The following is a 16,677-nucleotide window of genomic DNA, read 5'->3' as shown; positions in this document are numbered from 1 at the left end:
GTACCTACCCATCAAACTATTTTGTAATTATAAAAGCAGATACGGTGTTGTTTGTTCTGTCTTCTACCAAACCAATATGTCCCTTTACATCTTGTCCAGGGTGTCTCTCTAGCAACACAACACATGACTGAGGCTCACAATACAAAACAATGTTGTGACACATTTGACCTTTTTATTAAGATAATTGCACTTGGTTATGAGTAATTGTGTAGCTCCTTCACTTTCATGGTTCCTTTAGATTCACATGTTCAGAAGCCGGAGCACCCACACAGATTTTTGTTCATTGCAAACCAAACTCCTACAGTATGTATGCTATCAGTATTATCAGATGTGTCCTGTTTGAGATCTGGACAGACAGCAGCAGACAGCCCTCCTCCTAATGTGGCTCCTCTGACCTTGGACACTAAGAGAAGCAGTCGCTCGTTCACTATATCTTTCCAGTGAAATGCGATCAGAACTCGTACGTCACTGTAGCTGGACAGAGTGCAGAGAAAAGTTAGAGGAGAAGCAGGAAGTTAAGGGGGTGAAGAGGAAGAGGAGGGGGTGGAGAGAGTGGTGTTGACATGCTGATCTCTCCCAACATGAAAGGACATGCTGCATCTTGACCCCAGTGAAGGAGTAAACTCGAGGGATGAACAAGTAGCGGTGTGGCTTCATCTTTCCCCCCCTCGCCTCAGTTCCTCGCTCTCCCTCCTCAGTACTTCATCCCCCCCCCCCACCTCTCCCCCTTCACTGATTGCAGCTTGTGCAAGCCCGCCGTTTTGCCCGCCTTAGCCCGTTGTTGTTGTCATTTTATTAAAAGTGAAATCTCTTGTGTTGAATTTCAATTGAGAGGCTTCAAAGTGAGCGGCTCGCTGGTTGAGGTGGTCATCAAACAGGCCGGGTGCTTCAGCGTCAGCGGCAGTCTGAGGACTCTCCAGGCCCAACGCCGAACCGAGCGCATCAGCTGAAAAACCTGGCAAAGTCCCAGTTGATCCCTTGTTTTGTGTTTTGATTGATTATCCACTTTAGGCCTTCGGCGTTTAAATGGCATGGTGAGACAGTAGGGTGGCATCCTGCTTTACTTAATCCATTGTGGAATAAACTGCTCAGGTGAACTTCTCGGTAAACAAAGGAAACTTATACCCAAACACATTCGGGATTTCCTTTTGCTCTTGGGTCCTTCAGCTCCGTCAAAATGATCCATATTGTATCAACTGACTTGACAAGTTTATCACATTTTTTCCTGTAAAGTGTGAACTTGCAAAGCCTTGAGACTGAGGTGTTGAAGTAGATCAACATTGAAATACCATGCTCCATTCAGTCGTTTGTCACCAGCGTTGCATTTTTTTTCTCATCGTGCTGTGCAGTCTCTGTTCGCCAGCATTTGTCCCTGAAGTCTTTCTTTTTTCTTCTGGAGAGCCGGTGATTTACTGATTATAGCCGCTTAGGCTTTGTCAAACAACACAATTGGCACAATGACGCATCTCGATCTCCGTGTGTTCACGTGCAGCTGGATTCTGCTGCTCAGATTGTCGCATGCACAAACACATAATTTGACCCAGCCCTGGCTCTGTGTTCACTGTGAACCCCTTTGAGCCGGTCCCTGTCCTCCAGATGCCACGTACAGTACGTCCTCCACACGTGTGCTCATCGTCGGATCGTTATGTTCCATAAGCCGGATTCAGAATAAGGCAGATGGCTTGAGTGGATTCCCATTTTCACACACGCAACCTATGAAGTACCCAAGAAGACAGCTTGCCTTGACATTACTTTATTTTTTTATTAAATTTATTACAATTTTTTTTTTTTTTTTTTTTTTTATCATTGAGAAAATGTGCAACAAAAAACCCACTTCTTTCTCCCTGCCCTTGCTTTTATATGTGATTTTACTTTTCTCTGCTCTTGCTGCCTTTAATATTTTTCCACTTCTTATCCAAAGTTATATGTGCACTAGACTCATTTGCAGTTACACCAAATGCAACTTGTTGCTTCTACAGTTGCCTTAAAAACATGGAAAATAGCAGGGTGCCTAAACCTGTCTGTAGACAATGGAAATGATAATTTATGTACTGTAATACTGTATAACAATGATTTGATGCATTTAATTGAATCTAGGAGAGAAATAAACTCGAAAATTGGATTACAAATGGGTGTGACACTGATATTGAGTGCATTTATTGTCACAGGTGGTAGTTTGGATGCAAACTTACTTGTGAACATCTGGAAAAAGAAAGCAGAGACCCATGGTCACTGTGTCATGGATGAAAATAACAAATAATAGTGTTCAAAATAAACATGTGGAGCATTTTGGGGGGATTCTGAGGCCTCTCAGTAATCCTTACGTTACCTACACCCTCAGACGTGCGGAAACAGACGTCTGTGCCCATCTGCAACAGACAGAGAGCCATCTGCATTTTGTGCTGTCCAACCCCAACAGCTGACACTACAGCTGTGCAATGCAGTTTAAAATTCCCTTTCTATCTATACATCTAACATACATTACAATCTAAATGAAACAAGGCAGTAGATTATAACGGGCAAGTTATAGTTTTAGTCTAAATCTGGACTTAATTTGTGACAATTTCATCTGAAGTAGCCTACCAGCTGTCCTGCTTTTTCATTTTCAAATTGACAATCCACAGCACGTTTGTTAATTAGCTAAACTTTCCAAAGTGATTAACAAGAGACATATCGTCAGGTTAATGGTCTGCTCACACATCTGTGTTGGCTTAGCGTCTCACCGCCGTTGTCCTGTCTCTGTCACCGGTAGATGGTGGTTCTGATGGACCCCATGGAGGACCCGGACGACATCCTGCGTGCCAACCGCTCCAGGGAGAAGACTTACATGTTCGACGTGGCGTTCGACTACTCAGCCAGTCAGGTCGGTGGAAGAAAAGCAAGAGCTCATATAAATCAAAAATGAAATGAAATGTATACGGATGTGTTTACGGAATAAATACATGCACTGAAATCTTTTATTTTCTGCTCCATGTGCAGGAGGAGGTGTACAGAGCCACAACCAAAGGGCTGATCGAGGGCCTCATATCAGGCTATAATGCCACTGTGTTTGCCTACGGACCCACAGGTTTGTGTGTGTGTTTTTGTGTGAGTGCGTGTGTGTGTTACACATGATCCAGGTTGATTACATGTGTTACCTCTCTGGCCCTTAATCTCTGGTCAGCCTCGGTCTGACTCTGACTCACAGCGCTCACGGGAAGAGGATGACACGTCTCAATCATATCTGTTTTGGTTTCTTTTTTTTCTTTTTTTATTCCAGCACAGGTGTGATTAGAGGATGAGTCACACTTTGCCTCCCACCTTTCCAGTGGGCAGGTTCAGACTATCAGAGAAGAGTTCAGCACTATTTAAGTCACCCATCTGTCCCCTGTCCTTGTGACTTCTTCCTTCTGTCTGTCCATCTGTCTCAGAGATGCAAAGCTCTTTGTCTCCTCTTGTGGAGAAGGAAAAACACCCAGGGATTTTAGTTTGTTTTAGAACAGGGTTAGGTTGAGTTCAGACGACACATCTTGAACTAACAGTCACAGTCTTAGTTTTTAAATTTAGCTATGGACATGAGATTGACAAATGATCACGTCATAAAACTGTTGCAGCAAGTTGTGACTAATTGGCCTCCTTCTTCTTCTTCTTCTAACTCCAGTCTGGTCTCCAAAAACGCTGGAGGACTATCTGGTTCATTAGCTGCTAAATGCTCAGTCACTCTGGTTTAGTGCTGGTCAGGTAGCATGAAGTGAGTTTTTTTTATAGAGTTATGTTGCTGAAATTAAGTCTGCTGCACTGATGAGAGTAAAGCAATGGGCTGGAAGAAGCTGTCTGCGTGAATGATGATTTCTATCAAATCAATAAGTCTATATTCTTAATGTGTACAAACAGAAACAATACAACTACAATAATTATCCAGGTTTTATACAAAAGTCACAGGGCAACACTTTAAAGGAGCTATTTCTATGTTTTGATATTGCTACATAGTCTTGACAGAAACAATGAAGGTTTACCATCAAATGTTTTATTCCTTTCCTCACGAACAGCTGTTTACAGAGGTGGAAAGCAACACATGGATTGTTTTTTCTTTCTTCTGAAGTTAGCATGCTAACCCTGCATGCTAACCCTGCATGCTAGTTTTCCGGAACATGCGCTTCAACTGGGAGCAGCAAAGTCTGGTAGCTCTGAGTTTTTGAGTTTTTACTCAACATTTGCTTTATTTTTGTTGTGTTTTTTGTTATCTACTGATGGATGCTTCTCTGGGGAGAAGAGATTCTTCAGAGATGAGCTTCTTTCATTGAAAATGGACAGATCTGGAGGACACCACCATCCTGTCCTCAGATGATCTGAAGAGGTGCTTTTGTGGTGGTTGTTGTGCTGCTGCTGGTGCAAAGTTAAAGGCTTGGAGGTGGAGATGTCCTATCAGTCCTTTCTGAGGTCAGTCATCATTGGAAATATCAACAAGAGTGATGAAGAGCTGGAGATATTGGTGAAGACTCAGAAAGTAGACATTTATTTTATTTTTTCGAATCATAACAACACTTGTGTACATCCCACCTAATGGCAACTGCTTAAGTTCCATCTGAAGTTCTCCATGAAGTTGTTGCTAGGATACAGACTAAACATCCTGAGGCACTAGAGCACTGAAGAAGGAGGAGGCAATTCTGGACGGCCTGGATCATCCACTTCATGGCACCTTGACTGACCAGGAAAGCAGCGGGGGTGGACGGCTCCTCTCTCCTTGCTGCAAGATGGAGGAATATAGTAGTGGGGCAGATAAGCAAAATGATTTGGCCCCTCCACCAATGATCCTGATCCACCCAGCTGCCTCTTCACCATCGGTCCTGCTCCACCCGGCGGCCCTGCTCCACCCGGCGGTTCCTGCTCCACCCGGCGGCCCTGCTCCACCCGGCGGTTCCTGCTCCATCCGGCGGTTCCTGCTCCATCCGGCGGCCCTGCTCCATCCGGCGGCCCTGCTCCATCCGACGGCCCTGCTCCATCCGGCGACCCTGCTCCATCTTTCTTTCTTTTTTGTGTCATTGTCGTGTGAGCTACTACACTAATATGAATTTCCCTCCTCGGGATGAATAAAGTATTCTCTACTCTCTACTCTCTAGTTGGTCTGCTTTTTGTGTTAGCAAATTAGCGTAGCCTCTAATCCACCCTGAAGCTGAAACACTGCCATATCTTAACTTTGTATCTTGTAAACACAACAATCAATCCCAGTTATTTAGTAATCCTGTGAGCTACATCCTCTGCATGTATCTCCCCTTGAGCCACGCTAACTTAACGTGTCTGTTTCCAGGTTGTGGAAAGACGTACACCATGTTGGGGACGGACAAGGAGCCCGGCATCTACGTTCGAACTCTAAACGACCTGTTCCGTGCCATCGAGGAGACCAGTGACGACATGCTGTACAGCGTCTCCATGTCCTATCTGGAGGTCAGAACCGCATCTGTGTCCAAACCCACAGTGTCAGCGATGACACGTGTTGTAATTGGTCTTTTTTGCTGCAGACAATGTCGACTTCTATGGTTGTGAGCTTGCACCACTTGCAGGTGGTTACTGTGGATCACTTCACACACAACTGCACAGATTTAGGAGAGTTATATTCCAGTTATGTGTTTGTTTGTTTTTTACCTGCCTCGTGTTTCTTTTATAGCTCGTCTTGATGCCGTCTGTAAAGCTCTGAATCGCCTTTTGAACTGTTGCTGCACAAATGCACTAACCTTCCCTCCCCTTCCTTATTGAATCTGTGAGATCTATGAAAACCTTTTTCAAAACAGTGCAGTGAAATACACGGTGATGCGCTCCACTGGTCCATTTCTGAACTTGTTGTTCTGTTGGCCTGTTTTGTTGCTCGTCTCTAACTGAGCCTTCTGATCGCCTTTGGTGCCTTATAGGATGCAGTTGCTAACAGGAGCGGTGTCTGAAATGTGCTGTGCATCAAAGCGAAGCAGTAATTACTTCCATTTTTCACTAAATCCTTTTTTTTCTGTTTTGATCCTCATAGCCAAGCAAAGCCAAAGCTTTTTGTTTTTTTACTCAGAAATCTGCTTCCAAAAATGTTATTGCCTCCTTTTTTTATTGAGTTTGTGTCTTTGTGACATTCAGGGGAGTACAAATACAAGATATTGACTAATTGTTTTCCCACCTGCCCACACAGAATGTACGTGCAGCATGCAATTGATTAGCCGGCTGTCGGCTGTGGTGTTTACAAAGAGCAAATTTTAACAGAAAACGTGAGGCGGAGAGAGGAGGAGGAGAGAGGAGGTGAGGGGAGACAGTGTGATGTGCTGATAAACACTGTGTGAGGCCCTGAGGATCTATATCATATTTATCACCTGCAACACATGTGACTCCCAGCAAAAATACAGACAGCAAAAATGAAAATATACAAAAATATAGATTATATATACATATTGGCGGCTGCATGTGGACATAGTGGCATTTTAGTGATTCTTAGAGACAATGCAGTGTATTTTTTAGGTGTTGCAGTGTGTCTTGAATTTAGTAGAGTAAATAGGGGACATAACAAGTAGACCATCTTTACCAACGCTCCATTCAGAGGATGGTTTTCATTATTTTGCCTCATTATCTGTTACCTCAACGCTGCTAGACTGGACAAAACGTACACTATTGTAAGTAACTGAACATAATTGATAAACATCTTAACTTGCTGCACCTTTGCCACGGTGTATTTATGTGTGGAGTAATGTGTGGTCTTGCTATCTGAGTCTCCCTCTCTGCCCTTTGTCAGAGGACGATGGACCACAGATAAGACAGCAGACTGATGGTGGTAGTTTCTCTGTGTGTGCCTGCCAGCTGTGGTTCCACACCTCATTATACCGAGAAGCTCATACTGTGTGTTTAATGACGAGGCCATTAATAACACCGGCTACAATGGAGACACGTCTTAGCTTCACATGAGCGACCTCAGTTTTATGTCTTTTTTTTGGGACTGAACCTGAAGTTAGAGTTGTGGTACAGTGAGTTCACAGTGTGTTTTTATCATGTCTTTTCAAATAATCCATAAATTGTACTTTCCACTTTGCACATAGCAGTTACTTGGTAATTTTTAAGATACACAAAATGAACCGGCCCATTCAGGATTGTTTTTTTTTTCTAATTTCAAGCCAGCAATTTGTCAATCGTTGTTTCTGTTTTGGAAAAGATGCCAGCACGGACATAAAGGAGAGTGAGTCATGTTTATTTCAATAGATTCAGGCAGTTCAGAAGGAAGAAATGACAGTGCAGGGAAAAACAGAAAGAGAAAAAGGCTGGAAAGAAACTAAAGAAAAGGCTGAAGACAGTGAGAACAAGATAAGAGATGATTTGTACCTTGTATAAAAGAACAAACATGAAAAGAGCAATCAGCCTTCAGTCAACGGAAGATGAAAAATGGTGCAATATAAATACTGGTTGTTGAGGGGAGGCTTGCACCAGACATGGTGAAATTGCCGTTTTGTGTTTTCAATACCAAACACTGTGATTATGTTCAGTGATTGACAATGTTATTGAAGCTTTGCTCTTTTAGCAGCACACGGATGCTGGAAGTGAACATTTTCACATTAAAACACCAGTTATGGAGTGTAGCTGCTCTTTGACCTGCTGGGATGGATCCTGACACGAGGCTCTATGTGTGTGTGTGTGTGTGTGTGTGTGTGTGTGTGTGTGTGTTCATGTGTGCGTGACGTATGTGTTTGCTGTTTCCACGGAGCAATCTGTTGCCAGTGTCACCACAAAGAGGTTAAATGCCATTTTACAGCTGCAGGGCGCACACACACACACACACACACACACACACACACCTCTTCCTTTCCTTGTTCAAACCACGCTCTCTTTTACACGTGCAATCTCTGAAACACATGCACAGACACACACAAGACAAAACCGATAAATATTCACTGTCAAGATAAAAAAAAAAAGCACCTTCAGTTTGTCTTTACTACGCGTTGCCTCTGTTTTTCTTGTATGTTTATTCTGGTTTTATTGCCTTTTCTCACATGTTGCTTCACTGGCAGCTCTGCAGTCAGTCTGTCTGCCACTTGATTTATTCAACAAATACTCTGCTGGATTGTAGATTGGCATGAAACCCGGGTGACGTTTATTCCAGCACCAACATGACGTTCATATTTGTGATTTAAATGTAATGTCCTGGCAACTGTTGGATGGTACTGTAGTAGAAAGTGATAATTGATGCGTGGTTGTGTGAGATATTTATCCACAGTAAAGGGAGTGTATTTCCAGAGAGGCTGCCACGAGTTTAACCATGTGCTGCTGCTGTGGATGGGAGTGATCTTCAGAAACAAAACACACTTTTTAAAAGTTATTTTTTAGCATTTTTTGACAGTGAGTGTTAGTGAGAAAGGGGAGTCAGGGAGACAAAGCAATACAGTTATGTGAAAGTGAATATATCCAAAGTAAAGCGCACACTTTGGATTAAAGCTTCTGGATTAAAGCTTTTATTGGTGAATTTTTTTTAACTTTAGTTTTTTCTGTGCTGCTTCTGTAAATTGAAACAAATCTGCTGCAGGTTCAGTACCCAGCATAACTCCTACTTATAATAATAGTAATAACTTGGTTGATCCCCTTACTATCCAACTCTAAAATCTGATTAAAAATTGTAAATTATTTTCAGTATTTTGGTTTGTAGCCAATTTGCAGCAACACTTAAGCCTCAGAGAGAAGCTGGCACGACTGTAGACTCTTTAGTCATGTTCAGACTTCACAAGCAATGAGAGAGTGGACATGGAAAAAAAACAGAACAAACACCCAACTGTCTGTGTCGCTAAAAGCATCCTTCATTTTCACAGTTTGTGGCCGGAGTCTGCTCGACAAATAAAAATAAAAAAAACTGCTCAGTGGTTTTGTCGTCAACGGCAGCGGTCTCTTTCCAAGGTGTCACTTCCTACCCCCAGGGCTTTAATGTGGGTCGAGGGGCTTTAGCTGCAGCTTCAACAACAGCTCAAGACAGCGGCTGGATGACAGCGTGCCACCCAGAGAGCTGTGGTTTCTAAATGACGGGCTGCTGAAAATATAGCGCTGATGTTTTTGTACCTGGTTTGTGAGTGTGTAGGAGTCTGAATGGAGCCTTTTCTGTGGACCCGAAGATCTTTCCAGATGATTCACGCCTGTAGTTTAACAAGCACAACATATGGAGCTTAAATGAATAGATGAACTTTAAGAAATCTTTATTCATCTGACGACTTTACATTTCTGTCTGTCTTTGTAGATCTACAACGAGATGATCCGTGACCTGCTGAACCCGTCCTCGGGCTTCTTGGACTTGAGAGAAGACTCAAAGGGAGTGATTCAGGTTGCCGGCATCACCGAGGTGTCCACCATCAACGCCCAAGAGGTGAGATGACGAGCCACATAACGCTGCACCACATGACTCCATTATTGTGCTGAAAACATTTGGATTTCATCCATGGCAACGGCACGCACCACCAAGAACTCTGCCTGTGTGTCGTCAGATCATGGAGTTGCTGATGAGGGGGAACAAACAGCGCACACAGGAGCCCACGGCGGCCAATCAGACGTCGTCTCGCTCCCACGCTGTGCTGCAGGTGGCGGTCAAGCAGCAGAGCCGCAGCCGCGACGTCCTGCAGGAGGTCCGCTTCGCACGACTCTTCATGATCGACCTCGCCGGCTCTGAGCGTGCATCACAGGTGTGTATCTGCATGTGCATGTGTGTGTGTAAATGGCCGCAGATGTGTTTAATCAGGAGTCACAAAGGTGGAAAGGTGTCAATGACTTTTCCATCAATTTAAAGTTGAAGTTTAAAGACTAATGTGTCTGATACTGACACCTCCATAGAACTGGAGATGTTGGCAGTGACTCTGTACAACATCAGAGGAGTAAGGCTCCTATAAACCTCTTTAAAAGACTTTAACAAAAGCCTCTTTATATCCGTCATTGTGGTCCAGTGTGAGGTTTATTAAAGTAACACACCAACCTTTTTGGCAAGTGGGATCACGTTACAGTGCAACGCGACACATTACACCTTCATAAAAGCAAAGATAAAGTCTTCAGTGGCAGTTAGGAAAGTAGTTGTACTTTATTTGACCATTTCTATATCAGGCATTTGACAGAAAATCAGCATAGTAAATATAACACATTGTTACTACCCAACTGCTTACGAAAAAGGTCAAATTATTTCATGTCACTTGCCTCAATACTAATGATGTAATAATGTTGTACTTGCTGATTATGCTTTTAGTTTAACTTTAGTAACATTTCTATGCAGAACCTTTAGTCGTAATGGAATATTTTTTGCAAGGTAGGATTGCAAAATTAACTAAAGTAAAAGATGCGTCTTCTTTGCCACATGACAAGTCATCAATTTTTTGATTAAATTTCAGTTACTGAAAAGAATGTTGTGATCCCAGATGGATCTTTCTTTTTTTATTATTATTATTTATTAACTTGTTTATTTAAAAGGGACGATGCAATTAACATAGTTCAACAGAAAAAGCCCAGTGAAAACAATACAAAAACAAACAGACAACCCAGTTGATAATATCAGACAATTAGCTCGAGACAACCTTTATTCACCAAGCAGACAAATAGTCAAACAAAACAATTAACAATAGAACAATAGATTAGTTAATTTTCCAAACTGCTGATATAATCCTTTAGCAGAGGTGACTGTGATCATCATGTTGTCCCTTTTCTTTTCTATCTCACTCTTTCTCCACAGTCGTATCTGGAATCATTTGATAGTGTTTTTACCATTTTACAAGAGACAGGCAAGGACATTCAAATAAAAACAGAGGAAAAATGAGACATAGTGAAAGATGATGAGCTGTTTCAGGGCTGCCAAATGCCTCATGCTGATAAACTTGTTGTCTGTGGTGTCACAGCAGTGGATACTTGGTGTGTCTGTGTAATCACACAGAGAGGAGATTATCTGTGAGCCGATTCTGGTTCTGGGGTTTATCGTCACTTTGACCTCTTTTCGGGAAGTGAAGAATAAAGTGAGAGTGTTGAAAAGTGTTTGTTCAGTTTGTCGTAGCAGTTTTTCCAGTCTCGTCTTCTTTTCCCGCTCTGTCACTGTCGCCCATGTTAAGACGCATCAGTTCAGCAACATGCAGAAAGTCAGCGGCTGAGAGCACTTGTTTGCCATGGAGACTATTGATGAGGAGCACATATGGCCTCCATTAGGAGTGAAGCAGAGCAGAGGGTTGTTTGTCACTTGAGGGCACAGGGGAACATTGTCTCTGGCTCTTCAGAGGAGCAGATCGTGCTGGTGGTGAGGTGGTGGTGAGGTGAAGACGATTTAGTTGAGCTCAGTATCAACGGCTGAAAGGGAGGAGGTAATGCCATCTCCTGGAGGAGAGCAGGAACATGACAGGGACACAGTGACACACAATCAATAGAAATATACTGGAGGCCACAGTCCACACTGCAGGCAAGATATAAAAGAAAAGCTCTTATCCCTAATCCATTAAGATAATTAGTAGAATCACAAGTATATGTCGGCCTGGAGGCCTAATATCAAACTCATTGGATCTTTTTTCTAAACCTTTACCAAATATGTCAAACTAATATTTCTATAATTTATTTTAGTTTTGAGCATTGATTCACATAGGAGAAATGATAGATCAAAAGAAAGCCTGCAATTAGGACAGATAACCTTTCTATTAGTTTAAACTGGATTGTTTTCCTGTAGTAACTGATAAGTCCTTCTCCCACCTCCCTGCTCTGGATGTTGAAAAAGCATTTTAGAAAAAGCATTTAGCAAAAGTCTCGGGGTGTTCAATAAGTTTGAACTGTAATTAATATGATGTCTCATTTGTAAGAATTTGGGGGAAAAATATACCAAATTATTAATGACACCAATCTGTTATCTATAGAAAAGGTCTCCCACTGGTCATTTTTCCTTTAAATATGCCATTGGAGTAAATGTGGAGGTGACTACTCTTTAAAGGCGCAAAATGTGAACAAGAAACTTCACATCTTTCTGTCTGTTTTTCTGTCTCTCTTTCTTTTAGACTCAGAACAGGGGCCAGCGGTTGAAAGAGGGAGCTCACATCAACCGCTCCCTCCTGGCTTTGGGAAACTGCATCAACGCCCTGAGCGACAAAAATGGCACCAAATATGTCAACTACCGAGACAGCAAGTTAACTCGGCTCCTGAAGGTACGGCCGTTAAAGGATTCGTAAGGATCCTGAATCATGGTGTTAATTGATTCAGCTTTCATTCATTTTTTGATCTTTTGTATTCATGTTTTCCATCTTTGATTGACAGGACTCACTGGGCGGGAACAGCCGAACTGTCATGATCGCCCACATCAGCCCCGCCTCCGTGGCTTTTGAGGAGTCTCGTAACACCTTGACGTACGCTGACCGTGCCAAAAGTATTCGAACACGGGTGAGTTAAGAGCTCACAGTATATTAATGTTTTCAAATCTTATCTGCGTTTACTGATTTGATAGAGATCAATAATCTTAATGCTCCAATTAAATATCTCATTACATGTCTTGGAAATATGCTTACCAGGCATATGCAGCTTTATAAGGAGTCAAGAGCAGATTTTATAGCTGATTACTGCTGATTGTGGGACATTTAACTGCCACTAAAGCAGATTCAGACCCAGTCATTATGTTTTAAAAGTAATAATAACCTGCCTGATGTTAGAAAAAGGAAATTAACAGTGTGAAATTAAAGTATTTCTCATCACTGTGTGACTCAGGTGAAGAAGAACCTGATAAATGTGTCATACCACATTGCTCAATACACCAACATCATCTCAGACCTGCGCAGCGAGATCCAGCGGCTCAAGAAAAAGATCGCAGACCAGGCGAGTCGGCAGGCCGGCTCGGACCGGGCCGACATCCGCCACGTCCAGGGTAAACTCCTGTCACATGGAAACATGAAGAATATCTGTCAAATGCAGCTATTTTTTTACTCTCTAATGCCTCTTTGTGACCATTTCCTCTTTATTCCCCCTCTGCTCTCCTCTCGCCCACTCCTAGCTGAGGTCCAGGCCCACTCCAGCCACCAGAGTCGGGCAGAGATGGACCAGTTGAGGGAGCAGCTCCTGGATGCTTTCCGCCAGCAGATGGAGATCAGGAAGAGCCTGATGGAGCTGGAAAACAACAACATGGAGATCCAGATCGACACCTCCAAACACCTGCTAACCATCGCAGAGTCAGTGTTTAGTAACTAATTAATCACTATTAAACCCCAGCAATCTGATGGAACCATATGTAGCATCCAGTTAGTGGAAAATTTGCACATGATGACTTGGGCAGCTGCAGAGAACTGATCATTATGGCTTCTCTGTAAATTATAAATCAGACGACTTATAATTAAAATGTTTGTCTGTTTTTTTCTCTCTCCTAGCTGGGAGCAGGAGCGGAGCAGGCGCAGGAGAAAGTGGCGTGCAGAGAGGAGAAAGGAAAGTGTCAATAAGGATGAAAGTGAGAAGGACTCTGACTCCCCAGAGTCTCCGCCTGACAGCACCGAGACACAGGAGGTGGCGATCGCACGAGAAAATCTGGTCACGCTCATGGCCGAACAGAAAAGGATTCACAAACAGAAGGTAAAGTGTCCTTCTGCTTCTCAGATAAATAGGGAACATGTATAGTTATATACGTACGTATAATCCAACCTGAGCTCTTGCTGTTTTTCCCCTGAAGGCGTCGCTGGAGCGCAGGTTTCTGGAGCTCCGGGATCGCGCCCGCCGCTTGGAGGAGCTGCTGCCTCGGCGCGTGAGCTCTGAGGAGCAGCGCGAGGTCCTGGGCCTCCTCTGCAAAGTCCACGAGCTGGAGATCGAGAACGCGGAGATGCAGTCCCACGCGCTGCTCAAGGACAACGTCATCCGACAGAAGAACTTTGTGGTGCAGCGCTTCGAGCAGCACAGACACCTGTGTGACGAGATCATCCAGCAGCAGAGACAGTTTATCGACGGTGAGTCTGTCGGTGTTTACTCGTGCACCTGTACCCCCAGTTTTAAAGGAATGGGTACCACATACACAGCAGAGAGGAGAAGATCTCTTTAATGAAGCTTGGAGCCCATTTCTTTCTCCTTTAGAGAAGCAGTGATACAAATATTTGATTGACAATTCATGCCCTACATATACAGTGGAAAAAATAAGTATTTGACCCCCTGTTGATTTTTGCCCTTATCTCACTTGATTAAATGTAAATTAATTCATAACGTCTATATGATGATATTATTTCTGGATGTTTTATTGATATTTTGTCTCTTTCTGTTAAAATAAACTTAGCATAAAAACTAGAGACTGACCACTTCTTTGACATACAAAATTAGCAGGGGATCAAATACGTATTCTCCCCACTGTAATCATCACTGTTATCATAATATTTACTATGTGTTCAAAGCTGGTGGACTCAACATCTATGATACTGTATCTGGACAACCTGTATTTGAACACAGTGATGATTGGTGATTTATAATTACTGATCAATAAGTGAAGGGTCTTCTGATCGTGTCGAGGACGGTTCAGGGTTATTTTCAGTTTTTTTGTCGTTTTAATGTACAAATTGCAAATGTAGCTTTAATGCAGTATATTTCTTTCTTTCTTTTTAAATCATGCAACAATAATCAACAAAAATGTAACTTTAGGTGCATTTTCAGTTTACTGAAGTATAAATATTCCTGTGTTGCAGACCACAGCCTGCTGGTGCCCCCCCACCTCCAGGAGCTGTACGACATCTACATGAGGGAACTGGATGAGAGGAAGCTGGACAGAGCCATGGCGCTGGATAAGGTGACCACCAGACACACCATCAAGGTAACACCGGTGAAACCACTCAAAAGAAGAACCTTTAATTTTTTTTTTTTATATATTAGAATACTGTAATATAAATAAAATGATGTTCTCATAAATACTTTGCACTCGTTTCCAGGAGGGCTCTCTACCCAAGATCAGCCTGCCCAATCAGGGTCGCGACAACATGCAGGACATGGACTCAGACCAGGAGAGCGTCCGCAACGGGTGTCCCGATAACAGACGGGGCCAAGCCAAAATCCGCAGACACACCTTACCGCCCATCCTGCCTGAGCCTGAGCTGTAAGAGGACGTCTTTTATTCAGAGTTCATTCAACCAATTTACAGCATTAACAGAGATCTCAGCAGGTTCATGTGAGCTTCTCTTCTTTCTCTGTGCCAGGGATAATAACAGAGTCTTTAAGAGCAGCCCTCACGCCAGGCAGATGAAGAACTCGGCTGTAATGACGCCGCCTCCCATCCACATTAATGGGAAAGGCAACAGAGAGGTGAGGACACTGCTAATAGTCTGAACGTACCCTTGTCTATTCCACTTCACCGACTCGTCCCTGAGATGTGTTTCATGCTGTGCATTAAGACGCAGTCAATTCTTATTTCTTATTTTTCACCTCACGATTTCCTGTTTGAATTAAATTCACACAGACATTTCACTCAGCCAGAAGCTTTTCATTTCCACCCACACGCCTCCATAAAAGAATCTGCATTATAGTCCTGTCATGAGTATTCACTCTCAGCTCGTACACTCAAGGTTTTTTACTTAGGTTGAAATTTCCAAACCAGCAGAGTTGCACCTCTAAATAATAGTACTTCAGGCTGATTTTCTCTCTATGCAAATTTTGAAGAAGTGTGACTCACAGACGGATGAGGTAATGAGAGTCAGAGTCCAAATGCCCCATTCAGAGTAAAAAAAAAAAACTGATTTAGATGGCACTCCACCTGACCTGGACTGAAAGCAAAGCAAGCATCCCAGTGAATGTGTGATAATCACGTGTCGTCATGTGTGCAGCTGCAGCCGTTGGCTCCTGAGAGCTCCCTGAGCTACAGTCACCTGAGCCACAGTGTCAGCAGCCACCTGGACTCCTCGCCCGAGAGCAGCGAGGCCGGCGCCGATGTCCCGCTGTCACGAAGCGGTAAGATGCTCAAACTGGTGTTTTAGTGAGAGGACGGACAGAGCGTAACATTGAGAATATTTAAATTACTTTCCTGAAATGATTTACAGGGGATACTGTACATAAAGCACACACAGCTGGAGGCTTTTTATAGGCCGCTATAAAAGATGCTGCATCCAGACCTGTTTTCAATTCACTTCATAACCTTGACCTTCATGATGATTTAACAGAAACATTATTGTTACTCATTTGTTGAGTAATGTCTTGGGATTTTATTATGAGATTGTCTTTATTATCATTGTATGTTAAATACAGCGAAATTTGTGGCAACTCCTTGAGGCATTAAAGGGATAGTTCACCCTAGAATGATATTTCGCTCATTATCTACTCACCCTCATGTTGACTAAGGGCTGGAAGAAGTTTCAGATTCCTCCGTGGCTTCTCTGAGTTACAGGGGGTCTCGGCATAGCAGTGCATGTCCATATAACGGTTGCAAAGGGACACCGGAGCTCTTCGTAAAAAAACACACACAAAAAAACATCCAAATACCTCCATGATGCTCGTATGTAATGTCCGTCTTGTGCTGAAGCCCCAAATTGCGTAATTGTCCCGAAAAAAATTAAATAAGTCTATATTTTAAGCTTGTTTGTAGCGGAAGCCAAATCTCGCGTGATTCGCAGTAACCGCACTGACGCATGCTGACGCCGGCGCAAATCACGCGAGATTTGGACGGACCAGGAAGAGGAGCTTCGAGAAGCTTCCGCTACAAACAAGCTTAAAATATAGACTTATTTAATTTTTTTCGGGACAATTACGCAATTT

The 16,677-nt window shown here is 43.0% G+C and overlaps 1 protein-coding gene across 3 annotated transcripts in view; it reads left to right on the top strand.

The window, feature by feature from the left end:
- kif19 (kinesin family member 19) overlaps positions 1 to 16,677 on the top strand; it is a 37,895-nt gene that overhangs the window by 17,717 nt on the left and 3,501 nt on the right. For all 3 annotated transcript variants that reach the window (XM_085761279.1, XM_085761278.1, XM_085761277.1), the window contains 15 exons: positions 2,753 to 2,863; positions 2,980 to 3,067; positions 5,288 to 5,424; positions 9,218 to 9,343; positions 9,462 to 9,656; positions 11,982 to 12,128; positions 12,238 to 12,360; positions 12,682 to 12,838; positions 12,965 to 13,139; positions 13,335 to 13,533; positions 13,631 to 13,901; positions 14,625 to 14,749; positions 14,865 to 15,028; positions 15,129 to 15,234; positions 15,753 to 15,876. In XM_085761279.1, the coding sequence (XP_085617405.1) occupies positions 2,753 to 2,863; positions 2,980 to 3,067; positions 5,288 to 5,424; positions 9,218 to 9,343; positions 9,462 to 9,656; positions 11,982 to 12,128; positions 12,238 to 12,360; positions 12,682 to 12,838; positions 12,965 to 13,139; positions 13,335 to 13,533; positions 13,631 to 13,901; positions 14,625 to 14,749; positions 14,865 to 15,028; positions 15,129 to 15,234; positions 15,753 to 15,876 (2,248 nt within the window). The remainder of the gene's footprint in view (positions 1 to 2,752; positions 2,864 to 2,979; positions 3,068 to 5,287; positions 5,425 to 9,217; positions 9,344 to 9,461; positions 9,657 to 11,981; positions 12,129 to 12,237; positions 12,361 to 12,681; positions 12,839 to 12,964; positions 13,140 to 13,334; positions 13,534 to 13,630; positions 13,902 to 14,624; positions 14,750 to 14,864; positions 15,029 to 15,128; positions 15,235 to 15,752; positions 15,877 to 16,677) is intronic.

Source organism: Trachurus japonicus, chromosome 19, assembly GCF_045865225.1.
Source record: "Trachurus japonicus isolate A0001 chromosome 19, Traja_1.0".
NCBI classification, from domain to species: Eukaryota; Metazoa; Chordata; class Actinopteri; order Carangiformes; family Carangidae; genus Trachurus; species Trachurus japonicus.
Note: the sequence above shows the minus strand (reverse complement) of the source record. Positions and strands in the feature narration are given on the sequence as shown.